This window comes from Anas platyrhynchos, chromosome 8, assembly GCF_047663525.1.
Source record: "Anas platyrhynchos isolate ZD024472 breed Pekin duck chromosome 8, IASCAAS_PekinDuck_T2T, whole genome shotgun sequence".
NCBI classification, from domain to species: Eukaryota; Metazoa; Chordata; class Aves; order Anseriformes; family Anatidae; genus Anas; species Anas platyrhynchos.
The window spans coordinates 30,430,102-30,456,919 of NC_092594.1; the positions used below are offsets into that span (position 1 = coordinate 30,430,102).

The 26,818-nt window shown below is 46.6% G+C and overlaps 1 protein-coding gene across 5 annotated transcripts; it reads right to left on the reverse strand.

The window, feature by feature from the left end:
* Positions 1-4,155: 4,155 nt before the first annotated feature.
* On the reverse strand, positions 4,156-26,631 carry DMBX1 (diencephalon/mesencephalon homeobox 1). 5 transcript variants are annotated; one of them, XM_072041795.1, is made up of 6 exons: positions 26,478-26,631; positions 13,419-13,584; positions 10,799-10,978; positions 9,259-9,437; positions 7,627-7,981; positions 4,156-7,171 (listed from the first exon to the last, which is right to left on the reverse strand). In XM_072041795.1, the coding sequence occupies exons 2-6, from the start codon at positions 13,570-13,572 to the stop codon at positions 6,771-6,773; spliced, it is 1,269 nt and encodes a 422-aa protein (XP_071897896.1). In that variant the 5' UTR covers positions 13,573-13,584; positions 26,478-26,631; the 3' UTR covers positions 4,156-6,770. The 5 variants fall into 5 exon arrangements, with proteins under 5 accessions (XP_071897896.1, XP_071897898.1, XP_071897897.1 ...); XM_072041797.1 differs by lacking the exon at positions 26,478-26,631 and adding an exon at positions 25,873-25,981; XM_072041796.1 differs by lacking the exon at positions 26,478-26,631 and adding an exon at positions 23,201-23,817.
* Between the last annotated feature and the right edge of the window lie 187 nt (positions 26,632-26,818).

Sequence of the window (26,818 nt, forward strand, 5' to 3'; positions counted from 1 at the left end):
AATCTAGGAAATCATATTGGTCAGGTTTGTAGGGAAGACTTTCTGAAATTGAATAGTTTGATTCTTTTTCAAGAGCTTCATTAACAGAGCACTCCAGGAAAACCTCAATAACTTCAGAAGAATATTTTTTTCCCCATCAGCTCCATCAGGCATCACATTAGGCCTGTGGCCAAGATGGAAAGCCCTTGACACCACCACCACCTTCTTGCTCAAACAGAAGCTCCACCATCCACGCGATGTTCTGACAAACCCTGAGGGAGCAGCACTACAGAGAAATGAGTTTCGAAAAAGCTTTTCTGCTGTCTTTCTGAGCACAGCCCACCCTGGCTTGCTAGACCTAGAAAAGGGGACTGGTCTTCCATCAAATGGAATAGAAAATCCCCCAAATTAGTGAAAGCATTTGAGAACATTTGTCTCCTTTGACTTTGTCTCCTGGCTTGTGCTGGAAGATGACCAGAGGGCAGCGCCTTGTGCTTGCCCTGCCCAAGGTGTTGTAGCCAACATTTTGGTGTCCTTCAGCTAAAGGGGACTTTTCATTGCCACCTCAGCTGGAGGCTGTGACCCCAACCACATGAATTTGATTCCTCTGTCCCCATGCAGATGGCCTTTTGGTGACATCCCATCCTTCCCCAGCTGGTGGTCAATGGCACTTGTCACCATCTGCAGGGGACTGTGGTCTTGATGTGGGCACCAGTGCCCAAACATTGCCCCATGCCCAGGTTTTTGGGGCTCGAAAACCCACCAGTGGCACCACTCAGCTCTAAAAGAAGTCTGCCTGCTCACAGCTGCACCCTGCCAATCCACTTGGATACTTGTTTGTGAAGGATGTGCAAAAATAAATTTTCCTCATTTTTTTTTCCCCTTTTTTATTAGCGGAGTATGAAAACAGGCAATAATTTTACAGAAAGCAGGACTGGCACAATTGGTACATAGCATCATGCTGCAGCTTTTTGGAAATGAATATAAACTCTTTTTTTTTTATTCTTTTTTACCTACCAGAATAAATAAATATGATACACATTTGAGATCCTTGATAGTGAATTCTAAAGCACAAGTTCTTACACTACAGCTCAATTTTACAGCGATCTGTACAGTATATTACTTTGATTTCCTTTTGTTCTCCTTTAGAAGCCTTTGTTCCTTTGCAATATAGGTTTGACACACAAACACAGTTACATATTGGAGCTAACTGGACATCCTGGGTCAGAAGCTGAGAAAAAAAAAAAATAAATGACTGCCTCCAGGCATGAGAAAATAAACCAAAAAGTTATTTTCCATTGTACAGACATGCCTAAATTTCTCCAGCTTGAGATGGCCCTGCTTGATAGCTAGAGTGGTTAGAAAAGGCTTTGGCCATTTGTAGGGTGCCAGCTGCAGCCTATGGGTTTCATTTGTGTATTTCGCAGCTTTTGCACAGGCTTTTAGTTTGTAACCCAGACTATTCCAAACAGTTGTACACTTTTGTTAACACATGACAAATTTTATATTCTTTACAAATGAATATCGGGGCTCAGCTCTGTCCTATGGCAATGTGAATCTGGCACTGTGCCACTGGAATTGATGCAATTGCTCCCCTGTGGCATCGGAGCAGTGCAGAGCAGTGTCTGGGTCTTACTTTACAAGTCCTGGTAGGTTCTTTTGAAACCAGAAAGTTTTCATGACCTGGGGTGGATTCTGAGCTCACAAGGTCTGGAGGCCACGCTCAGTGTTGGAGCTAATTAGAGCCGTCATCAATAAGAGGCCCCCATTTACAGAAGAGGTTATAGAGGTTATATAGAGAGATGTTGGCATCTCTGCCTGTGTGTCTCCTCCTCAGGCAGCCCAAGAAAGCAGGGGACAACACGGCCACTGCTGCCCATGTGGCTGGGAATGAAAGAGAGCGCCTTTGAGGACTGGCAAGCAGGGGATGCTTCATCATCTCCAGGCTGATTTGGGACACAGCAGGAAGTCCACACACGCACATTGTTGCGGGGGATTTTGTGGTTGTTTCATCTTGTTTTGCTGGATTATTATTATTTTTTTAATTTGTTTGTTTCTTGCACTGATCTTTTCGTACCCCTCTGCTATGGGTTTGGGTTAAGAGTAGATCTACTCGGAGAAATAGCTTTTTTAACTCAATAGCAAACACAGGAGGTGTATTGTGTTGCTCTAGGACAGATCATAAAAAATCAGCAAGGGGCACATGGAGGGGTAAGAAAGGAGAAATAGAAAAATCAACACAGCTTGTAAAAAACAGCAGGAAATTTCTGTAATTGAATTTTTTTAAGCCTAATTGAGTTATGTTTCATAGCTACTGTAATTAAACTAATAGAATATGGTAGATTTTAATTTACATTTCCTTTCTACAGAGGTTTATTTAATCCTTTTCATATGAACTCTTCAGAAGTGTCCTGAAGTTGCTTTAAATTGTCATGCCAATGGAAGCACACGGGACAAGAAACAGCTCCAGCTCCCTCCTCTGTGCCCACGTATGTTGTATGTTGGCGTTTCCTCAGCAAAGCTGCGCATCTCCCTTTGGCTGTGCATCAGCAGAACCCTAGAGCTGGTGTAAATTCATCCCATTATGAAATACCTAAATGAGAAATGGAATGCAGGGAAGGGTCCATTTGCTGACGGTTGTTTTCATGTTTGGGAACATTTCTTGTATTACCTACACTGTAAATGGTGATTTTTGGTGGGGGATGTACAGGAAAAATTTGTATTGTTCATTATTCCCATATTCAATACCAAGGGTATTTAAACTTGTTAGATGGGAAAAAAAAAAGCATGGAAAAAAGGGGACTGAAAAAAAGAAAAAACAACATTCTTTCCTGCCTTGCAGCATCATTAATGGGTCTTTTCTCTCTGGCAGTGAGTATCTGATATTTCTACTGCATGGTTTAAACACCCCTTTAATTTATTAATATGCATCTCTTGCAAAGAAGAAATTTTGCTGCAAACTCTTACCCTGAATATTGCAACCTGTTTTCTCATGGGCCCTCCAAGGACCATAGCTAAAACCTTTAAAAATTCGGTAAGCAGGATCTGGATCCACAGCTGGTTCACCAAGGAGAGGGAATGGCAGCAAAGCCACAGTGAGGGGAGCAGACCGGCAGAGGAAACCCCCAGATACAGAACCTGTCTCAGAATAGGAATTAGGGAGATTCTCTTCAGTCTCTCCATCACTGTTTTTAAAGGACCAGGCGTATCCTTTCTCAGCCTCCAGGCCATGCTGTACATTTATTTGGGGAACGTTCCTTTCATGCATAAAAAATCACTTTGAATGTCTGCATTACAAAACATAAAATGTTGCTTCTCTTTTTGCATTTATCTGCCTGTGACTGAAGCCATACCAGTGATGCCATGTCCCAGCTTTGGGTTGGTGCAGCATCCAAAAGAGATACATAGGATTATTTTTTTTTAGTATTTTTTTTATAATAGTTCTTCTATCTGATGGGGTAGGATCTAGGGGTTACACTCTAGGCATTTCATGCCTGTGACGAAAGAAGCCGTGTTACACCAACTTCAGTGCTTTTTAAAATGGATCAAATCACAGCTGGGACAGAGGGGAGGGAATCTTCCTTCTGTTTTGTCTCTGAGGCTCACCAACAGCTTCACTTTTCTAAGTAGCTCGGGCTGGTGGAAAAGCAGGGAACAGGCAGACCTCACCTCCATCACAAGTCAGGGGAGATTTGCATGGGTCCTTCCCACTGGTAAAGTTTTTAGGTTTTTCAAATTCAAAGAAGAATGACAAAGTAGTGTCACTCCCTTTGGTCTTCCCACTATATGCACAGGCTCGAATTGGATGTGGAGTTTCTCCCTATGCTTTTTCTGAGTTCTGCTTTCTTTCCTTTTTTTCTTTTTTTTTTTTTCTTTTTTTTTTCTTTTTAATCAAAGAAGTCCTAAAGCCCACAGGCATTAAAACAATTCGCAGGAAAGAGTCTGTTTTGACAATAATTCTTTATGGAACTTTTACAAGCTAGGAGCCTAAATTCTTAGTTTTTGCATTTCCAAATCAATTTTCTCATTACCTGTAAGCTTACTCTCATTGCGGAAATTTTGGTTAATTTTGACTGTAAGAAGATAACCAAAATTGGCATAAAATATTTCAGTGGGCTTATACAGATTTAAGGCGTGGAGTGTTTTTTCACTAGTTTATTTTTAAATATTAGATAATTTCATCCTGATTCAGAATGGGAAAAATAATCTCAACATAAGAAATATTCTGACACAGCTGCACCAGGCAGAGGCAGATGAGCAGGACACTGCACTGAGGTCCCCAGGGAATGACAGAGATCCAGATGTCCCTTCCCCCCGTTTGCTTTCTGGGCTGGGCTGGCACCATCCCAATGTCCAGATGCTCCATCTGGGAAGTTCCTGGTGTCTGCTCAGCCTGTTGCAGGGATCACAGGGGATGAAGGGGATCAAACACCGGAGTAGTGTGAGATGTGTGAAGGTGATGAATATTAAAATCATTTTTTGCACCGAGGCAAAGGGAAGAGTCTTGTCCCATGGCTTGGTGGGGAGGTCCTGTCTTCCCACGGAGGATCACAACAAATCTAGTGCTGGGTCAAGGGAGTTTATCTCCTGTGCTCCGTGTCCCTGCCTTGCATGATATAGCTTTATTCTGGTGTCCCCAGTTTGGGTGACAGGCACCCACTGCTACAAAAGTGAAAGCTGGGATGTTCAAAGGATCTTTTTGGAGACAGTAAATGTGCTTTGGAGGTTTTAATTTAGTCGGAGTCCTTTGAAAGTGTCAGCCAAAAATCTACTTCCTACAAATACATTTGGTTTTGGCAAAGCAAAGAATTCTGCTGGTCACGGGACCTGATCTGACAAAGTCAGGAAAACTAAAGCAGGAGAGAAAACCTCAAAACTAGAGTATTTTGCAGAACAGAACTAGTTAAGGAAGATGTTCCATTTTCTTTGGAATCTGGTGTGGTCAAAGAACTGCCCCTCCAGAGCTCTGCTCTTGCTACGGCTTTATGAGGGATAAAACCCTCATTTCCCACCAAACTTGGCTATTCTTACGTCTCAATTTACAGGATTTACATGCTTTTTCAAGAGGCATTAGTAGAGCTGAAAAACACTCTTTTCCCCCCGTGTTTAAAAAGGTAATTTGACCCATGGCTTCTGCATTGGTATGAAGCAAGGCAGGAGCAAGAGGGGCTGTAGGCTATGCACATGCTGCATCTACACTTCTTTAAATCAAGTATGGACCAGATGATCGTCTGCAGCAAATTAGCCCAGCTCTGCTATTCATTAGTGGCAGATCCGGCTGACACCCTTTGGATTCAAACCTAGCACCTGCCACAGAGCCGGTCTGGATTGTTGGTCCTAGGCAATATCAGATTAGATGTGAATTTCTTCCTTCCTTTGCTCGGTGCAGTGGGTTCAAAGGATTTATTTGGCTTGGGAAAAAAATGTAATAATTTGGATTGGCTTGGAAAAAAAAAAAAAAAGTAATTTCGATCAGCAGAAACATTGCTTCTCAACAAGGAAAACCACTCTGGGTTGATTCCTGAAATGAAACCTTATTCCAGTAAAACAAGGCCCATGCTGTTGACTGAAATCACTTTGTAGTCGGTGAATTTTGGTTACTTGCAAACCTTGTTCTGGCAAGTTTACCTATTCCTCCCCAGCTCCAGAGAATACAAAGCCCCCGCTTATCACCTGCTTTGCCTCCAGCATTTCAGATATTTTTCACTTGCTACATTTTCACTTGCTAACCAGGTTCTGAAGCTGCAGGGCTTGAGGGTAGAGTTTGGTGATCGGAGCATTTTTCTAGGCACAGCTTGCATTAATCATGGTTTTGTCAAAGAACCATATAATTCATGGTGTATGAACACAGTGGGAGTTCATACAAAGTTTTTATTATTCTCTATTGTCAAAGCTAGACCAAAATGCTCTCCAGAAAGAAAACCCCATAATTTGTAAACAGAGGACTTTACACTTCACCGAAGATCAAAGAGGAGACAATCAAGTAAAAAATAATCCTGTGAATTTGGATTTTGCTTTTCTCCCTAGCCAGCAGCATTTTGTCCTCTGTCTTTGAACAAGTGCCATTAAAAATTAAAGGAAAAACGCTTGCCTTTTCAGAAGTGCTTAAGCAGGAAATTCACCTTTGCATCATTTCCTGGCCGTTACAGAATTGGCTTTAGCAGAGAAGAGAGAAGTGGAGTGGTGAAATGTAAAATCATTTTTCTTTTGCAAATCTTTTCTTTAGGACACTGACCCAAGAAGAGCAACTAGCTGCGACCTGAGGTCGGGAGGATGGCTGATTTGTAACTCTGATACTAGCTACTAAAACTGAGAAAAAAAGGGGAATAAAAACAAAAGAGGTCACAGTTCTGTAACACTGACAGTAACACACGGGTGATGGGTGCTTTCAACATCATAAACTATGTACAAGACAAAGCATGACTCTTTGTTTTCCCAAAGAACTCAAGAACAACAACAAAAAAAGGGTGTATATAACACAGTTGGCACATTATCGCAGGGATGAGGAGGGGGGGCTTTTTCTGAACGTGACAGGCTTAACTCACGGCAGTCCAGAGGGACAGTTCATCTGCCTAAACACCTCCTCTCCCCCTTCCTCGTTAAATATTTAGCAAAGACCAGGCCGGTAGCAATGTCTGACGCAATCACGGTGCTAGTAAGACGTTAGCAAATGCAAAGTTTTCCCTGAAAGGGAGCACCTTACTCCGGGAGGAGATGAGGGTGGGCAGGGGGTCAAGGAGTGACACTTTTAGTGCCAGCCTCTGGTGTGTCATCTCGCGGGCGATGGTGGCTCAGTTGGGGAGGGTGTCAAGCCCAAGGGACGCCGCGTGCTGCTTTGCCCGGAGCCGTAGGTTCTCAATGCTCGTCGTTTTACTGTTCAGGCTTGGGAGGGAGCTGGAGGCCTGCAGGATGGGCGAGGACCAGACCTGCTGAGCGTGGGAGAGTGACTGGTAGTACGACTGACAGTGCAGGGAGCTCAGAGGAGCCATGTTGACGTTCATGCCCAAGTAGGGCATGGCAGATGGTGTCCCCATTTCGAAGGAGGAGTAATGGACCAAGTTGTTGGTGGCTGCCATGTGCTGGCGGAATTGCTCCTGCAGGCGGAAGAGGCTCAGGGGCGAGGAGGAGTAGGAGTGAGTCTGAGCCAGGCCACTGCTGGATGAAGGCGTCACCGTCGCGCTGATGGGAGACTCTGTAGCAGGAGGCAGAGGGGATGGGGGTTATTTCTACAGGCTGGGTGCAGGTGATGATCTGCACTGCAGCACGGTCTTCTCTCTTGCACCAAGAGTGCAAAAGGGAAGGGTTGTGTTAGCTCAGAAAAGCTAAGACGTGTCTGATCCACACCGGGCATCTTATTCCCTAGACGTGTGGTTGACCTCTTTTCTGTGGCTTTGCCACTGCTAATGGGCACTGTTCTCCCCAAGCTCTAATCTGAGCAGAAAGCTTTTGCCCTTTCTGCACTCCTGCTTCAATGGACATCATGCCCTCTATGGGCCCCAATTAGTGTCAGGGACAAAAATGCAAATCTGAGCATCTTACCTGCAAGCATTCACACAATAGGGAATAAGGGGCTATACCCAACCACCAGCATCTCCCTTGGAAACATCAAGTCCAGACCCCAACCATCATCAAGATTCATCCCCTCACCTGCTTTCGGGCTTGCTCTCTTGCAGTTCAAAGCCTTGCCGTCCACACCAGGGCTCTTGTCCACTTTAGCCTCATCCAAAGTGCTCTTAAACTCCTCCTCTCTGTCGGTCTGGTCCTCGGGTGCTGACTCGCTGGCCGACTGCTCCGACAGGGTGAGGTTGAGGTCCGTGCTTACCTCGCTTGGGAGGCTCTGGGTCTTCTCAGTGTCTGGCGTTGTGGCCTGGGTCTCCAGCACGGGTGGCTCTGTCTTCCCCTCGTTGTGGCTCCCTTCACAGTCCTTCTGCTTCTGCAGCTGCTCCTTCTGCAGGCTACGCTGCTTCTTCCGGAATTTGGCCCTCCGGTTCTTGAACCAAACCTTCAATGCCACAAACAGCATGGGAGAAAAATGGTGAAAATCACACATAATGCCAAAAGTAGCATCATTCAGCTGGGGAGCTTCAGGGGACCACAAAGCACTGAGGTACTGCAAGCCCGTTGTGCCCAAACATCACTCCACTTCGCTGGATCTTAGAGCTCTACCTTCTATTAGTGCTTCTACAAATAGCACAATATATACATATATATATTAAATCAGCCTTTGTATTTATTCTCTAAACCACATCACTGCTTTGTTTTGTCTAAATTGTTCAGGTTGTTGTGTCCAAACAGAACGTCTTATAGTTGAGTATGACGATACTGCATTGGCTTACAGTACTGTGCTCTAAATGTTAATTTCAAAAATAAAAGCAAGAATTCTAAAATAATTCTAACTGCACCAAAACTATGGAAGGAAAAGTCAAAGTAAGTCATTATAATTATAAGTCATGACAGGCATAGGCTGATATCTTGGAACCAAATCTAAGGAAGGGGAGGGAGAATCCATATTTTTTAACTAAAATCAGTAGACATGGAAAAAGCGTATTTGCAAATATCCTTAGCGTTGTTTAGTTGGTTAGATGAAGGTCAAAATATATTGACATTTATATAAAATAATTGTTTGTTTGTTTGTTTTACACTACTTATCCATTTAACATTGAGAAGCTTGTTATTTAGTGTTTTAGAGCCCAACAATGCAAGAACCTCCCTACCAGCAGGTTGCATTAGTTGGAACTAAAAAAAAAATTAAAAAAAATCAGACCTTGGCCTGAGATGTTACAATTATTGACAGTGGTGGAAAAGAGCAGCTGGAATTACTTGGGTTTTTGCTCCTCTGAGAAAGCCAGAAAAGCCTTACAAATAAATAAATAAGTAGACTTCTGTTGATGTTTCTAAAATTTCCCCCAAAGAAATGTGAAAGAACAAATGAAAACCAGTGTACACTTCAGACAATCCTAAATTTAAAAAATATGCTTGTGGATTCAGAATTTCTTTAGCATATGTGAGACTTCAGTTGAATGGTTTAGGGGTTGGTTTTTCTTTTCTTTCTCTCTCTCTCTCTCTTTTTTTTTTTTTTTTTTTTTCCCTTTCTCATTTATGGCTGTTGTTTTTCCTGTCCTCTTTGACAACCTCTTTGACAACTTTATCTCCCCTCAAATCCTTGGTTACACTAGAAGAATCTTGAAAAATTGAGAGAGATGGTCAACCCTCTGGGGGTTATTCATTAATTAATTAAATGAATTAGTCCCCACTCACAAACCCACAAAATAGCAGTACCTGGACTCTGGCTTCAGGTAGATTTGTGCACATAGCCAGCCGCTCTCTCATCACTACATCTGGATAGTGAGTCTTCTGGAAGGTCTTTTCCAGTGCCTCCAGTTGCTGCGCAGTGAAGGCTGTGCGACTTCGCCTTTGTTTGCGGTGCTGGGATCCATAACGTGCCTCCAAAATGATGTCTTGAAATGTACAGCCGTTGGAAGACAAGAAAAGTGGCCAATTTAATTATTGGAATTTGTATGCTAACAGTCGAATTAAGCACTTGCTAATACCAAATGAACCTGAACCTACAAAATAGTGTTCTCATGGGCTCTAGATTTAATAAAAACCATGTATGCATTTTGCTGGTTAGTTGAGATGTCTGAGGAGGTAAAATTTCTGGCTAGAAAGCTTATTCTGGAGTGAGAAACCCTAAGACAGATGTGGGAACTGTTGAAACTCCTATGCTAAATTTGGTTGAAGTGAGCCAACCTGATCCAGTGTCAGTGGGGCAGGACACGCATACGTGCAGACCTCACTGTGTCATAAACTGCATAAGGCTCTTTCATTAATAAACATAATTAAGAACAAGGAGAGGAGATTCACTGTTGTAATGAGAAGAGCCCAACACTGTGTGTGATATTCTCCTTGAAGCCATGGGCAGAGCTCTGGTAGGCTTCAATGCTGCCATGATGTGGTGTGCTCATCACTGGGAAGAGGCCATGCAGCTCAAATAGAGATGCCCTGAGCCTGTTTTGTTGGCTGCAGCTGCATTAGGAGGCATGCATCTTCCCAGAAACCAGGCTGAGCTGGCCCTTCTTTAGTGTCTTGTATGTAGCTCGCCGTAGTCTTCAAGCCATGATATTGGAGAGCAGTTCTGGGCTCCAGTTCAGGAAAGCACTTAAGCTCATGAGCTTATGTGTTTAGCCTGAAAGCATGTGCTTTACTGAGCACAGACACTCTCCAGCATCTGGGGTGGAAAAAGCAGCCAGGAACCAAACCCAGCTCCACTGATTGCAAGCCCAGAGCTCATGCGCTGAGCCCTTCTCAATAGGGATGCTGCTCAGAGGGTCTGACTTTGCAAACCCCGCTTGCAAAATTGAGGGCAGAGAAGAAATTCAGACTGGGGAAAATCTGAGGCCCACATTTAAGGGCTTATTATTTTACCGCAGGCGTTATTATTGCACAAGAGTTAGTGGGAGTAGAAAGATCTTAAATCAATGAAAATAAGCTATTTTAAAATGAAAAAAAAAAAAATCCCTTTATTATGCAAGTTGGGACATGTTGTACTACAGCATTGGAATGAAATACTCAGTCTGGCGAGAGGTTTGCTCTCAAAGAGGAAAACGCAGAAAGAGCTTTAGCAGTGTCTGGTATCATTTTTAATTCGGTTAAGAATGTGACTTCCAGTAGAAGGGAGGGATAAACACACTAGAAAACAACCTAACAGGAAGAAAAATCAGCATTATCAATGCGTGGAGCCAGATGAAGGCTCTTGCTGCTGTTTCTTTGCGCTTTTGTCACGAGCATCGTGGCATGAATGTAAACAATAAAACAAAACCTGCTGCCAGGCCAGTCCCAGAACCACAGAGCCGGGTTCCAAATATGTCAGCTAACGAGCATAGCAAATCAGCTCTGCACCGCTCGAGCATTCCTCTTCCAAACTTCCAGCTGTTCCATTCTAGGTCAGCAGTTGTAGCGCCCTTCTGGGCTACGGCCAAAGCAGTGTGGTTTTGGCAACCTGGAAAAGACGTGATCGGGCTAAAGGTCTTCGGCCAAATACAATACAGTCTTGCTTGCATACAAGAGACCTTTGTGTTCAAGTTATCGGGGCTCTTGGGGGAGTTAAACCCCTGGTAATAGCTGCAGCTTTGGAGGCAGCAGCGGCGTCCTTCACGCGCTGAGACACAGCGCACCATGCAGCCAGGCTGGGAGCAGGAACCTTCCAGGAGCAGAAACCAAAGCTACCCTGAAATGCTTTTCAAAGCTAACATTTTGTTTCAAGTACAAGAAATAAGGAGAAAGGACGTTGGTTTAACACCCTACCTGGAGGCTGCAATATTCCTGAATTTTGAGAGTAGAGGTTAGACCTACCAGTTCCCCAGAGGCGGCAGCTCATGCATTAAGTTTGGCCACTCCAACGAGAGCTAACCAGCAATTATTTTAATGTTTTAACTATGTTTTCAGGCTTTGTGCAAGAAGGAGAATATAAATTGCAGGTGAGGCCTTGCAGTTACAATCAGAAACCTCTGTTTTCTGACTTAAGGTCGTTTGCTTTTGCGCTGCTTTATTCTGACTGTCCCTGGAAGGCAAATGAGATCTATAACCCTGCACTGAAAGATATTCAGAAGTAACAGAATGTGAAGCAGCTGCAAAGGAACCAGCTTGTAGGTATGTAATGCCTTTCCCACCAAAAAGAAGCAGAGAAGGGGACTATGGGATTTAATTCAGAAAGGTTTCCAGGTGGGGTATTAATTTTAAAGATAAGAGGTCAGAAAACTGATTGAATCTCCCAGTCAACAATATGAGTTTTTAATCTTTTTATTTTATTTTTTTAAAGAAAATCTCCCTCTGTTTTTACCCTAGTTAGGGTCAAAAAACGTTAAGTCCTCCATGCTCTAGTGTAACAGATACAGGTGATTACGAAAATCTTGTGTCTAGGAAAGGGGCACCTTGAGACTCAAGGTCTGCGAGGCACGTAATGGAATTTGGGATCATCATCTCCCCTCTGACCACCTACATGCTGAAAGGGTGAGGGCAGGGGGAGGTGGATTATCAGGACAAGCAAAGTGTCCACCTGTCATCAGTCTGCACCCCAGTGGCAGAGGCAGGGTTAGAGTCTAGGTCTCCTTGATCCCACTTGGGATCCCTTTTGATAGGGACAGCGACTCCCAGCCCTGCCGTACAGCCCCCCACAGATCCCACAGGCCACAGTAAGTGGTCTGAGGAACCTCGTAAGGTGGTCACTCCTCCTTTAGCAGATGGATAAAGAAACATTACTGGCATGAAGATTTGGGAGTCAGCAGTGGTTCACTGACCCAAACAGACACCTTGCCTTTGTGTACTGCTCACTTCAGAGGACTGTCCTGGAACTTTTACTTCCTTACCTCGCTTAAACCAATGTCTCTTAAATTTAGCCCACTAAATATGTCTGGATAGATTAATTCTTTCACCTGTTATAGGCTGAAAGGAGTCACTCCACCTATTTTTTTCTCCTTAAATATCAGACAGCTAGAAAGCTTGCTCAGAGCAGACGAGAAATTATTAGACAGTCAGGGAAAATGTGTCCACTCTGGGAAGGTTTCAAGAATCACATCCATTGCACCTTTTTTACTTTAGCTTCAGGGTACTAATGCAGTGTTTCTGCATCTCTCCTGTCATCAGGTCTGGTCTACTACACCGCATCCTAGCCCTGACCTGGGTGATGTGACAGCTGCTGACCATTTGCACTGCAGAAGACTTTGATGATCTCAGCCAGATCTGGTGATTCTACAGTATGAAAGAAATGTAGATATATTTGCCCTACCATACCAAATATTTTCAGCTCTCCATTTAAACAAATCTCTCTACCAAATCATAAAAAACTACACGGACTTTGCACTTCCTTTTAATGACAGTAGGGAACGCAGTGCTGTTACACCCATGGTCAAACACAGCCAAATAGATCAGATGCTGTGGAGCAGCAGCTTCTGCCCTGACATTCCACTGGCAAAAAATACTGTGTGAATAACAGCCTCTGGGTAATGCCACATGTGACTTTCTTTGAGACTAAAAAAGCTCTTTTATGGAAGGCAAAACACAAGAACAGCTGACAGGGAGCCAGCAGGACCTGCGAGCATCACCCAGCTTGGGTGATGAAAGAAGGTTTAATAAGATGACAAATGAAAAGTAGCTGCAAGAAGGACCAACGTGGAAGAGCAAACAATTCTGGGATGGCATAAGATGGCTGTTAGTGGATGACCTGTGTCCCTCGGTGGGGAAATCTGCCTCACAGCATGCTCATATCTATTATGCTGTTATTTCCTAAGAGCAAAATCAGTCTTTCTGACATTTGTTTTTCCCCTGATAAAACAGTTATCAATGTCATTTTATTCTCTCTTTTTGACCCCACATAGTAAGGCTGAATTCCTTCTCACCCCCTTCTCATTGTTTTTTCCCCAAAAGCCATGAGTTGTTCTTACCAGCCAGTCTCTCTGCCAGGGTGAGGGCGTGCACGGAGGGCCGGTAGTCGGGGGCGTGCTGGGCTTGCTGGGCTGCCTGCTGGTGGAGGTTGTACATGGCGCTCAGCGAGTTCATGGCGTGCAGGGAGTAACCATTCACTCCATAGTGCTGCATGGCGACATCAACCTGGAAAACAGCGGCCAGAGGAGAGAGGTGCTGAGGGACACGCTACTCCAGCGCCCCGGTGTCTCAGCAGAGCCTTGGAGATGCAGAGATGAAACTTCAGCTGCTGTGTGCAAGGCTCGTTTCCAGCCTCGCAGCTCCAGCAGGGTCTGGGGCAGGAATAAAAACAGCTCCTGTAGACCTAACGTGTTAAAGACAGCAGTCTGGCTTCCAAGCTTAGAGGCTGGCATCTGACTGTGTGTGTACACGACATGCTGAACAAAAAATGGGAAGGGATTTTTCAGGGTTGTTACATACATACCATAATAAAAGACATAATATTGTCATTCCTTTTGATGTACTGACTTACCTTCATCCCAGAACTAGCTAGGGGTTTGTTCCTATCATTGCATACAGTGAGCTGTTCAATATTGCTATTGCTCTGATGTCAAACTCTTTTCTTTTTTTTTTATCTGAACCCACTCATGCCATTTATTTACATCCATGCTTCTTAAGGGTCTTCATAACAAAGCCCAAATGATAGGGGAAAACTCATAATGTAAAGTAAAACAAATCTGTAGCTTAATAGGGACAAAGGCGTTATTGCTAAAGAGGGAATTAAGGTTTGCAACAAATACTGAAGTCTCATAGCTCAATAGTAAAGAAATTATTTGGAAAACAAACAAACAAAACAACTAATTTTTTTTTGTTTGTTTCTACAGCGGGCTCTGCATGAAACTTCAAGCTGTTTTTCCTTACAGACCATCTGTAAAACTGAACTAATATTGATCCCAAAAGCTGAGCGATGCTTCATTCACCCGTGTTATAAATGACCGAGGGCCTCCAGGATGCTGTTTCTGTGGTTCATAAGACATCAGAAAGGATGTTGTGAAACATTTTCCACAAAAGAAAATTCCAAAAACTCCACTTAAACCAGTAAGTCATCGTCTGGAAAGTCAGTGCAAAGAATGGCCATTCAGAGAAACAGGTCCAGCTGCACTAGTTTTAGGAAAGCAGACAGGATATCTAGGTGACCTCGTAGGAAACAGTTTTGGTCATTGATCATTTGATCATTGGAGGAAGGTGGCTTGACTCCCATGATTTTTAGAGGAACCTGATACATTAAAAAGCAAAATTTTGTATCTAGCTGTTATATGTTGTATTTTTTTTTCAGTAGCGGGGACTCCTTAATCTCATACTCATGCCTGGAGGCCTTCATGTTGCATGTAGAGGATTTTTACCATGAAGGACTGACCCTCAGTGAAGGAGGAGGAATGGACGCAAATGATGGTGAGCCTCTGGGACTGGACAATCACTGGTCCCACTATCTCCATTGCTCCAATTTCCCATAATCTCCCCCAAAACCTTAATGCAGGACATACGGACACAGAGTAAACTTGTTTAACATCCAGAGACCAAGCTGTAGCCCAGAAGCAGAGGTAGGAAGCCATGTGGAGGGGACTTGTTCTAATGCCCTGCCAGCTCCAGGGTGGTTCCTGTTCCTCTAGGATGTTTCCTTTTGACTGGGGATGATGTATCCCAAGCTTTTGGTATTGTCTTCTCCAAGAAGCTGCAGTAATTAAAAGCTGGTAATTTGGTGATCTACCATCCAGCCTCGCTGTGGCTATCCAGCACCTACCTCCCACATCACTCTGCAGGATGCTAGGCACATCCCTGTGCCCCAAGGAGGATGTTACTGGTCACAGCCTTTCCTATGATATCCAATATAAGGGTATAAGCAAAAAGCTACCTTCTACTTAAAAGTGCATACAGATAATTTTAATATCAATAGCTGATTTATTGAAAAATGCATCTAAAGGGGTCTGACGTATTTTCTAGCTAGTTATGAAAATTGGGAGAAAAAAATCTGATCTTCTTTATCATATCCCAGCAATTAATTTTGAATAGATTTTCAAGATATTTTATTACAAAATTTTACCCAAGCTTATTTTTAGGAAAAGCAAAAACATCCCCAAATAAAATAATTCATTCAACCTTCATCTACACTTATCAAAGCTTTATTCATAGAATCATAGAATATCCTGAGTTGGAAGGGACCCTTAAGGATCATCAAGTCCAACTCTTGACACCGCACAGGTCTACCCAAAAGTTCAGACCATGTGACTAAGCGCACAGTCCAATCTCTTCTTAAATTCAGTCAGGCTCGGTGCAGTGACCACTTCCCTGGGGAGCCTGTTCCAGTGGAAGAGAAAGCCAAAGCTGTTTTGAGCTGAGTCAGGGTGACAATGGGTGCTTTTGGTTCGGATGCTACCATGCACGAGGATGCCACTGCTCTGCTCTAGCCAAGCTACAGGAAGATGTAAGCAATGCCAGAATTGTGGCATGTACTAAGGAACAAAAACGTGTCCTAGTGACACGTGTTGTCAGTGTGGCCACCAGAAGACGTGTCCCATCACCTGCAGGAGGAAGGCCAGGCTGAAGCTCACTGCAGGTCCCACCACGGATACTGCTAGAGGTGCCTGAGGCAGTTTTGCCAGGTTTGGCCCTCAGGGTGGAGGAGCTCCCACATTTTTTGTGCAGCCATGTGAGGACACACAGCCTGTTAAGTACCCTGGGCTGCTGCCAGAGCTCAGTCCCTAGCAGACACCAGAGAATCCACACCAGGGCTCAGCCTGGCTAAGAGAGACATGGGAGGCCAAGTGTCTTTGGCTCCCCATCGCACAGAAATGCCTGTTTATTTCCTAATCCCCTTGCATGCTCTTATTTTTCACCAACCTGGCACATTCAGGGAAGAACAAACAGGGAGAGGAGGCGAATATCCCTATAACACCCAGTCCAGTGATGTGCCTGGAGCCCAGGCTTCCACTGAAACACTCGTTCCAGGGAGATTTCAGGTTATTTGACCATTAAAAACACATCTGTGTGTACACATGTGCTTGAACAAACTCTTCTGAGTGGCCTAGGAGAAAGTGTATGAATTAAAAAAAAGTTAAATAAAATTATAACAATGGGCTCATGAGCAATCCATATGCATCACAGCCTTCATGATAACAGCCTGGCATGCTGTGGTGCAGGCGATGAGCAGAGCTTCTCAGCCACTTGTGCAGCACAAAAATCACCCTAGGTTTTGTATAAAAACGGGGGAAAAGAAGATATCTTGCATTTACTGAGCGAGACCATTCAACCTAATAGGCAAAGTTAACCGAGACAGCAAACAGCTCCTGCTTAACTGTCAGCTCCAAGCACACTCCAACCCCAATAAATTAAATATTTAAAAGACATCATGCAGCAATTTTTTTTAATGGAGAAAGCCATTCATCAAGCCACCGCTGTGTTTCACAAGCTGTCGAATAGTGCTTACACTGGTTAAAATAATCTTTATATTTCATTAAGCAACCAAATAAGCTGATCCCTCCCCACTGGCTGTATAGATGGTTTTAATTTTCGAAATCTGCAAATGCATCTTTTATGTCTCTGGGTGGCTGGAGGGCCTCAGAGCAGCCGCGGCCAGGAGCAGGATGAGCGCAGCCACCTGCGTGCAGCAGCACCAGGCTGCGAGCTCCCTGCTCCTCGGCTTCTCTGAGCCCAGTATTACCACCCCAGTCCCAAATTTCACCTACCTCCCCACAGACCCCTCTTTATTCATTTATAATGCTTAATTTGATGCAAAACGATGTGCACATATAGCAGCCGGGGATGGAAACCCTGTTATCCCGGAGCAGAGCTGCGTTTCCACAGCTGCAGCACGGCTCCCACCCAACTCTCCCCAAAAACAACCCCCAAAACCTCAGGTTCCTGTAGAGAAAAGAGGGGAATGCCACACATTTCCTTGCCAGATGAAAACTCCTATTCCTGGTGGCTTGTGTTTCTGTATGCATGTAATTCAAACAGGTCTGAGGACAATAAAACATTCTTTAAATATAATACTGAAGTTTTCTGCAAAGTACCTTGCATTTTACACTCTACAGGGAAAAAATAAAAGAAATAAAATAAAAAGACATAGAGCTGTATTAACTGCACCCAAAAATCTGAGATGGGTGACTTTTTCTGCTCGCTGCTCTCTGCATTTCACCCCTTAACCCCCCTCCCAACAAAATGCCGTCAGTCAGCATCAGGCTTCACACGCCAGCCGGCACAAGGCATTTAACAAAAATACAGAACTGACAAAACTCATTAGGGGAGAAATGTATCGATCCCTGCAGCCTGTAAACCAAGGTGTCACTGTGCTGGCCACAGAGTTCATCCCCACGGTGAGCCGTCCTGGGTGAGGACATCCACAGCAACGCTGCTCTGGAGGGAAACAATTTTAAACCAAGACAGTGGTTTTGTTCCGCGTGTTATCCTGGAATAAATGCACATGCCCCCTTTTTCCTCTCCCTGGTTGAAACTGAGGAATTTTCTTCAAGTGTTTATTCTGGCCATTTTTCCCAGGTAAGAGTAGAAAATGCCAAGGACAAGATACTTGCCATACTTTCCATACACAAGAATATGCCGTGGAGTGAAATGAATTTGAGGCTGGGTGTATGATTTGATGCTTTGCAGGGGCTTTGGACCATTTTCTCTTTTCCCTGCAACTGGCTCCTCCCAATACCAAACCATCCCAAACTCAAAATAATACTGAGCCTAAACTCACTGACCTATATGGGATGCTCAGATGCCACCATTAAAAATGGGGCAATAATACCTATGAAGTTAAAAGGAAAACTGTTTTTTTTTTTTTTGTTTTTTTTTTTTTTTTTTTTTTTCTTGAAGGAGTCAGGGATAGCACGTCAGAGCCTGCTTTTGACTGATAGACATCATGGAGTGTTACTTAGTCATTTCACCTTTCTGAAAACTGGGGAGGGTTGGAAGGGGGGGGGGGGACGGTGTTTGGGGTAGAAAATGAACTGTACTAAACAAGTAACATCCAGATTTTGACAGCTCATTGGTAGAACTGAATTTCAATGCCATAGTTCATTTCTGATGAAAAGAGACGAGCCAGAGATGCACGCGGGTTTTGGAAGAGCTCTGCACCACGTCAGGTCTGCACCTGGAAGCAAGACACAGCTTGGCAATGGGAAAAGCATCAGGGGAAATAAAAAGTGGAAGAAAACCCAGCACTCACTCGTGACCTGTGCCTTGGCAATTGGAGCTCTGCAGGTGACAGAAAAATTGGAGCAGCCCTGGCACATAAAAAGCAAAGTTGCAGTCCTCCAGCCCGGCACAGCGCAGGCAGTGCCTGCTCGGTCGGTGCAAATCATTGCTTGCATTTCTCTGTGCCGAGTGCAGGAATCTGGTCACTATTAGCAGGGAGGGACAGAAAACAGTTTGTGCTGACACTGTCCCCGTTACCACTGCTGGCAATAAGCCTCGTCAAAAATAAAATCACAACAAAACATTCCCCCACTCCTAGGGCTGTTGTGTGGTGTGATTTCATGCTCTGAGTCCTGGTTCAGAAATGCTTCAGATCAGCAAGATGGATAACGAATCCATCCCTGCTTATCTGACAGCCAAGTAAAGAGGCTCCATCTATGCACAGACAGAGGGTTTCTATGTATTTGGTACTAAATGAATTACATACCTAGGGGGTGCTGAATAAATGATCCTTGCAAGAGGTTTTCTTCAATCTTATTTTTCTTATGTCCCTAAATCTTTAAGGTATATAAAAGTCCAAAGTCGTGTAAGATAATAACCAGCATGCTATAAATCTCTTTTGTTCCTCACGTGAGATTGTTTCCTTAGACTTTCGGCAATCTCACCTTTGTAGTGGGTGAAATATAAATAACTTCAAGTACTGCAACACATCATATTTTCTCATTCAGACGTCAAAGTCTGGGAGCAGCACGCACCAGAAAAACAGCCTTCTGGAGGGCTCTTCTCGTGGCCGAAATTAAGGAATTGAGAACAGCTCCTAAAAATCGATTCCCCCTTTCTAATCTACCTGCAGTATTTTTACACCTGTGCACATTCCTGGACCTAAAGGCAGTTAATTTCTTAGGGCAGAGTGAGATCTTAATTATGCCTGGTCTATTTGAACAAGTTGCAACCCACCAAAAGCAAAACCTGAGTTATTACACAAATCCTCAGAGCTCACATTTGGCTACGATGACCGACCTTGTTATCACTGTTCCACCCCACTTCAGCAACAAGCCAGCTGGACCTTCCTCTGGCCTTTAAAATGAAAAATGTATTTTTTTCTCCTGAAAACCGAGAAGATTGCTAGCAGTCGAAACTGGAAATACTGCGGTTTAAGAGCAGTTCTTGTCAAATAATTCTCTTTTTTTTCAGAGCTCTGATGCTGAAGAGTACAGCAACTGCATTTACAACGCTTGTTTGTTTGCAGCAGAAGTACAAGGGGATCTGAGGGGGGTGTCAGTTTTAAGAAAAAAACCTTGGAGTACCCTTTTGGGGTGGGGGAAGCTTCATTGCCTGGCTCTACCAGCTCAGGCACCAGGATGCCAGCGGCTGGGGTAGCAGGGTCTGGCTGGCAGAGGTAGCTCTCATCAGTCGCTGTGATTTTTATTTAAGGCTTTTGTGAAACTGCCTTTCCCCCCTCCCCAGAGCCCCAGATAACAGCACCAAGTGATTGATTCGACAGTTCCTGGCAAAAGGATTTCCAGCGTCTGTGTCAGCAGAGGTGCACTTTGAAGGACAGCCCAAAATAAAATAAAATAAATGGAATTAAGACACCCTCACTGTCATTGCTTTTGTCAGGCACAATTTTTAAGACTTTGATCCCAGTGATTTGCAGCATAGGGCCAGGACTGGCATCACCAAGCATCACTGTGGTGCTGGATCTCTCACTTGCTGTAATTTACAGGTGACGATCAGTGCGTGCAGATCGACTCAGTAGAAAACTCCCTCAGAGCAGCATTCAACCCTCAATAAGCGATTTTATAATTCGTGTTGAAGCAGAAACATTTTCCTGGGTGAATAAGAAAAGCTCTTAATCTGAACATCACTTCAGGTCTAGTTTCAGGATCTTGGTCTGCTTCCAGCTCAGTCAACAGAGAAAAAAAAAAAAAAAAAAAAAAAAAAGAATAAAGCACACATTTTTAGGCAGATTTCTTACAACTAACATTGCAGTGAAAAGCTGAGCCCGCAGCCCAGCCCAGCCCCGAGGAGCAGGAGCACTCAGAGCCCAGCTCTGCCTGTGTTGTGTCCGTGGCTGTGGAAGGCAGCATCGTGCCGCAGCCAGGCTCCGACAGCCCTGCCCCGGCTGCATCTCCCCAAATCCCACACGTGGAGTAGCCTCGAAGTGCTTGAAAGCGATCAAACTACTGACTTCACAAACGGCTTAAAGTGTTTAACTTGGCTGCTTATATGAAGGGAAAAAAAAAGTACTTTCCCCCTCACCCTTTCCAAAACAAGCATGTTTCTGGCTTAGTTGTATTTGTATGTGGTTTTTCTGGCTCAGCCCTTCCTTTTGCTGTAGTGAAAATGGCTTTGCTTGAGAAACATCAGTTCATTCGCCTTAGTGCTGGCAAAGAGAATTTTCCAAAGTGGACAACAGGAGAGGTCCCAGAAATCCCAAACCCTGCCCTTCAGGGCAGCATAAGAGGTGGCTCATGCCTTGCTCTCTGCCCCCCAGACAGTTTTCTGCAGCGTATTTGGCTGCAGATCACTTGCAAGGTCAAATTGAGTGGCCTGAAGGAACACCTTTGGGTCAGTGAAAGGGTTTGGGGGAATCTCTGATGCCCCTGGAAGATGCAGCAATGTCCTGGAGGTTTCTGCCCATGATGTGACCAGGATGGGGATGCTGGGCTGAGGTGGGGACACACATTGGGTCCCCTCCACTCTTCCTCTGGGCAGCAGCTTCTGGCACAAGGAAGGGGCAGGCAGGGCAGGAGGGCAATTTCTCCACCCCTCCCAATTCATCAAGTGAGCCATGAGCTCTGTGTGCTAAACTGAGAGCAGTCAGGGATGGGAGAAGAGAGGAACACACCTCTGTGACACGCAGCAGTTTGTGCCACAGCATTGGAGCTTGCCTCCCTTGGCACAAAAATGACACTTCTGGGTGCTTTGTCAGCTGCTTAGCTGAAAAGCTGTAAGGCTGTGACACCAAGCACAATTTGGCTTGAAGCTGATTTTAGAGAGATCAAAAGAAGGAGCTAATTCTGTAGGGAACGGGAGCTGAAAGCCTGAACCTTGGCCGCTTCTGCAGGTACGGCGGGCTCTGCCCCTGCGGGTGGCGTTTGCAGGGCTCTGAAAACTACTCTCACAAAATACATGGTGGCAGTTCCTTCTGCTCAGACTCGGATCAGCTATAAGGCAAAATGACAGGCAAGTGAAAAAGAAAAGGAATAAATCCTAAAAGGGAGCTCCAGCAAGTCATAAAACTGTGGAGAACTTTTAATACCTTAAAAGAATAAGACCAAAGATTTGAATTTTCCTTTGTTACAAGGGATAACACTAATTTTCCTCCTACCACTTTAAAAAACAAAAACAAACAAACAAACAAAAAAACTATTTGTGCTCTGTGACTTTTACAAGGGGCTGGAAAAAGACTTCTGTTCCCCTAAAAGCGGGCCAAAAATCGGAGCCATCAGCTGGGCAGGACCATGGGTACATGCGATGCTGCCTTTCCCGTAAGCATTTGGATAGATATACAGAATTAAACACACTTGCCAAGATAAGCAAGATGTTTTGGCCACCAGCAGGTGATCTGAGCCTTAAGGAGCTGTAAGATGGGCAGAGCAGCTCAGCGCTGGGTTTTGCAGGGAGATGCACAGCCCTGCAGCACGCTCACGCAGCTGGTTGGCATCAAGGAGCTGCACACATCCGATTTCTGCAGCTCCCTTTGCAGGAGAATTTTTTCCCCTCCAAGCCCCATCAGCTCACCTGGCTTCCCCTTCCCAGAGGATCCTAGTGGAGTTCCCAAACACTCTTTTCTCCCTAAAAATACTTGACGTTTTGTCATCTGGACGGTTTGAAGCAGCGTTTCCCAAGTCAGCACTCACTCTATGCAACCTCTCCCAGGAGAGCTGTGCCAGCAGCTACCAGCAATAAGCCAGCTTGTGCTGTGGCCCACCCACAGCCCCTGGCTGCAAACACCCGCTCACCACCGCTGGCAGAACCGCCGGTCCCTGCCAGCCCCGCTCCAGCTCCCATCCCTCCCTCAGTGACCTTCTTTCCAGGAGCCTGGGCTGTGCCAGGCATGCTTTAGAAATCATAAATCACGGGCCTGATCCCAAACCCAATGGAGTCAATGTTAAAAAAATAAAAATAATAAAAAAAATCAATTCCAGCAGTGTTTGGACTGGAGGAACAAGACCTGAGGATCTTGCCTAACCCTGGTGCCCCATGAATTAATTCCTGGGCATTTAGCTGCGTTTCACAGTTCTCCATGCTGTGCAACAAGCATGTGGCAGCGGATGTTTCCCAGAAGCAGGTTAGTTTATCAGTAGCTGAGTCAGATTGGTGAAGTGGGGTTTTATTGTAACCCTGCTCTTCAGCATTTCTCCTACTTAATGTTTCTGCCAAACAAAGCAAGGTAAACAAATGTTTCTGTTCTGATATGGGCGCTGGACATCAGTGCCGAACCTTTTGAAAAGGCTCAAACCCAGCTGACGTCCGTCACTGCCTCGCCAGAAACATTTCCAACCTGAGCTGAATTTTGGGATGCCTCTGAGAAACCTCAGACAGAATAATTTAAGTGCTGCCTTAGAAAACACGGGCTCCTTCTCTCTAAAGGGCTTACCTATTGCTGCAGCAGCAAAACCAGCAGGTAGCCGCATCGGAAGAGCCTTGTCCCGGACCTCTCCTGCAGCACCTTTGTCTTGTAGGGCCGGTGGTGGGGAGGACAGAGGGGAGAGGAGCTGCTTTCTCTGGCTTCCTTTCATTAGCATCCCCTCTTTCCCAGCGAAGCTTTCTTTTAAAGGAGAAAGGCATGACACGGGGAACAAAACCCGCTGCCTTCGCTCCCCCTGCGCCTACATTGTGCCAAACTTGCCCGGCCCTTCTCCCCGAGCAGCGGGAAGCCTCTGCAGCCCTGCAGGTAGCTGGGGAGAAGCAGCATCTGCACAGCTGGGGGAACCAGCTGGGTTTCCTGAGCCGGGGAGATCTCTGCAGGAGCCCCCTGAGCTGCACGAGTAGGAGAACATCCCATTTGGGCATCGGGGGCTCGCGAAATTAGCAGGGAAAGCTGGAAAGCCACACCGACTGGCTCGGCTCGACAGCCCAATTTCAGACATTTTTGCCTTGAGTGCGTTGGTGTAATTCAATCCAAGCTCTCATCAGTCACGGGGGAGCTCGGAGCTGAAGTCGCTTTTACCCTTTCACGAATTTTCGGCCCTAAAAGCTCGTGGTTGCTCGGGTGCGAGGGAGGCACACGGAGAGGGGAGAAGCCGCAGATCCCCGCTGTGACCCCCCCCCGGTCCCGGGCAGCCCTTTGGGGTGTCCCCTCCTGCCCTTTATGGGGGGGGTCCCTCACCTGTAGGGGGGCACCCCTGGGGGCTCCCCCAGCCTGCGGGGTGAGGAGGCGCAGCCCCCCCAGGGGCACGGCTCCGAAAAGGGGAAAGGCGGTGAAAAACCCATGGGAGGGGGGCTCGGAAAGTTGGATCAGGGGGTGTTGGGGTTCCCCCCCTCAACCCCATGCAGATTTCTCCCCTCGTGTGTTTGTGCTCCCGGCAGAGGTGAGAGCAGAGGAGGGAGGGAGAGGGGGGAAAAAGCCCTCCGGCCCTGCCTTCGGGGAAGCGGGAGGCTACTTCAGACAAAACAGTTATCCATTAACATCCAATTATCACTTGGTCCAAGCCATTAATTATAAATCAGCCTCCTAATTGGGATAATTAGCTCTCTGCTACTTAATGTAGTATGACTGATGCGTTTGGAAAGAAGGTAATCACTCCATTTGTTTAGCGTTAGGGGAACAAATCCAGCTCGCAGGGGTTCATTTCAGCCTTAGCCCCGACCCCCCCATACAGGAGAACCTCTTCGCGGCCCCAGCAGCTTTTTGGGAACCGGGACAGGGACGGGCACACGCAACCCCCCGGGGCTGGGGCCGGGCACCCCCCTCACACGTCCCCCCGCTTGGCTGGGGGCCGGGTTAATTGGAGGGGGTTAATTGGAGGGGAGGGGGCCGAGCCCCGGTGTGACCCCTCCGGAGGAACCGGGGAGCCCCCTCCCCGTGTCCCCCCGCCCAGCTCCGCATTTAACAACCGTTCAGGGAGAGCGGAAAAAACTTTCTTTCTTGGCAATTCTGATTTTTTTTTTCCCCCCCTTCCCCTGGATGTCTCATTAATGCCGGCTGCTCGGCGAGCCGCCGATAGCTGCGGGACATGATTAGATATTTATTACTGTCATTTACATGGAAAACTTGAGCTAACCAAGTGGAACTGGAGGGGGCCGCCGGAGGGGACGGGATGGGGCGGTGGGGGGAAGATTTTAATTTTTTTTTTCCCCTGGCTCTGGAAGACGAACCCGAGAGCAGGACCCAGCCGGAGCCCGGCCGGCTGGAGAGGCGTGTTGGGGGCCGAATCCCGCCGAGCCCCCCCTCCATGGGACAGGGATTTTGGGGCCGAGCCCTCCCCGGCCCCCAGGCTCTGCGTTTCGTTTGGAGAGGGAGCGGGGTGCGCGCATCCCCCTGTAAAACGAGGGATTTTCCCCCTTTCTGCTGTCGGACTCGCAGAGACCGAAGAGATCCTTAGGGACAGCGGGAATTTGGCCCGGGATGCGCTGACCCCCGCTCCCTCCCCATACCGGCGGGTGTCCCCCCCGAACCGCGAATCCGCCTGGAAATCAACGGAAAAAGCAGCTGGGGAAAGCCGGGGGGCTGGAGGGATTGGGGGGACCCCAGGACTCCGGTGGGGGGAATGCTCCCAGCCCCTTCTCCAAAAAAAAAAGGAAATAAAAAAATAAATAAAAGCAGAAAGTCACGGCGGGTCTGGGCTTAAACCGCATCTCCCACGGCGGAGAAACTTCCCGGAGCGCTTCGCATTGCCTAAAGGAGCCCGTGCCCTCCCCATCCCCAGGCGGGACCCCCCTCCCGGGAGGTCACCCTCGCCCCCCGGCGGGTTTGCGGTGCCCCAGCAGCCGGCACCCACCGGGACACGGAGTTTTTTTTCCCGACCAAGTGCTGGCTGCGCCCCCCCGCCCCTTCCCGAGCTGTTATCCCATGGCCCGAGGGGCGACTCTGGCGGAGATGTATGAGATCTCTTGCGGTAAAAATATGCATGCTGATCCCCATTTGGTTAGCCCTATAATGGAGGTGTAAATAGGTTTCGACTGCGAAGCCCTTAATTTATCACCCGAGCCTGACAGCGCAGGTCCGGGATTTATATACCTCTTAAAGTCAGAGCGGGGAGGGGGTCGGGCCCCTAGCTCTTTGCAGGCGGGTCCCCGTCCTTTTTTTTTTTTTTTTTGCCATCTAACCTTGCAAAAGGGTGGTGCAGGGGGATGATTTTCCGTAAAAACATCCCTTAGCGCTGCCGGAATCGTGCCCTGCCACGCGGTCCCTTCCTCACTCAACTTCAGCGGCACCGGAAAAAAAAAAAAAAAAAAAAAAAAAAAAGAAAAGCAAACCACAGCCACCCCACAGCCACCCGGCCCCACTCGGGGCAGTTTCTGCCGCCGGCGGGCTCTCACCTTATTAAAACATCATTATGTAAATCGGGGGGAAAGTTGCACTCCCCCCTCAGAGCCCGGCAAAGGAAAGGATGCGCGGCCCCTGCGCTTTCCCCACCCGCACCGGAGCGGGCTTCGTGTGGGCTGATAGTCGGGGTTTCATCTTAAAAAATTAAAGTGAAAAAGCACGATATACTCCAAATAAAGCAAAAAAAATAAAAATTAAGAAGGGACAGCGAGAGGATGCGACTCGCGCTATAGCCCTGGCTGCGCCTCTCCGCGGTGCGCGCATCCCTTCGAGCTTCTCCGCGGAATCCCCCCCCCTGGAGAGCTCCCCACTCGCGAGCAGACCCCCCGACCGTGCCCTATTCCCCCCCCCAAGGACATCCGGAGCCTGGGGGTGGGGGTCTTACCTGGGGCGGCGGCGGCGCAGCCTGTCCGCCCGCGTGGGAGCGCCGCCACGCGTGGGAGCGCGGCGCGCCCTACCCCGGCCGCCCGCGGTGCCTGCGCGCTGCCTCCGCGCCCGGCGGAGCTGCCATCTACCGGGAGGCTGCATTGAAGAAGGATTTTTAAAAGGAGCTTCAGAGCGACCCGGGAGCTACCCAGCAGGATTTTCAATGGTTCTCCATCCTGTCAATCAAAACGGGGCTGCTGATACATCCCCCCCCCCCTACTCTCCATCCTCCCCCCCTAACTCTTCTTACCAGTCATTTACTCCAAGCCGAGGTGTAAACGCCTAATTAAATCCCCGGGA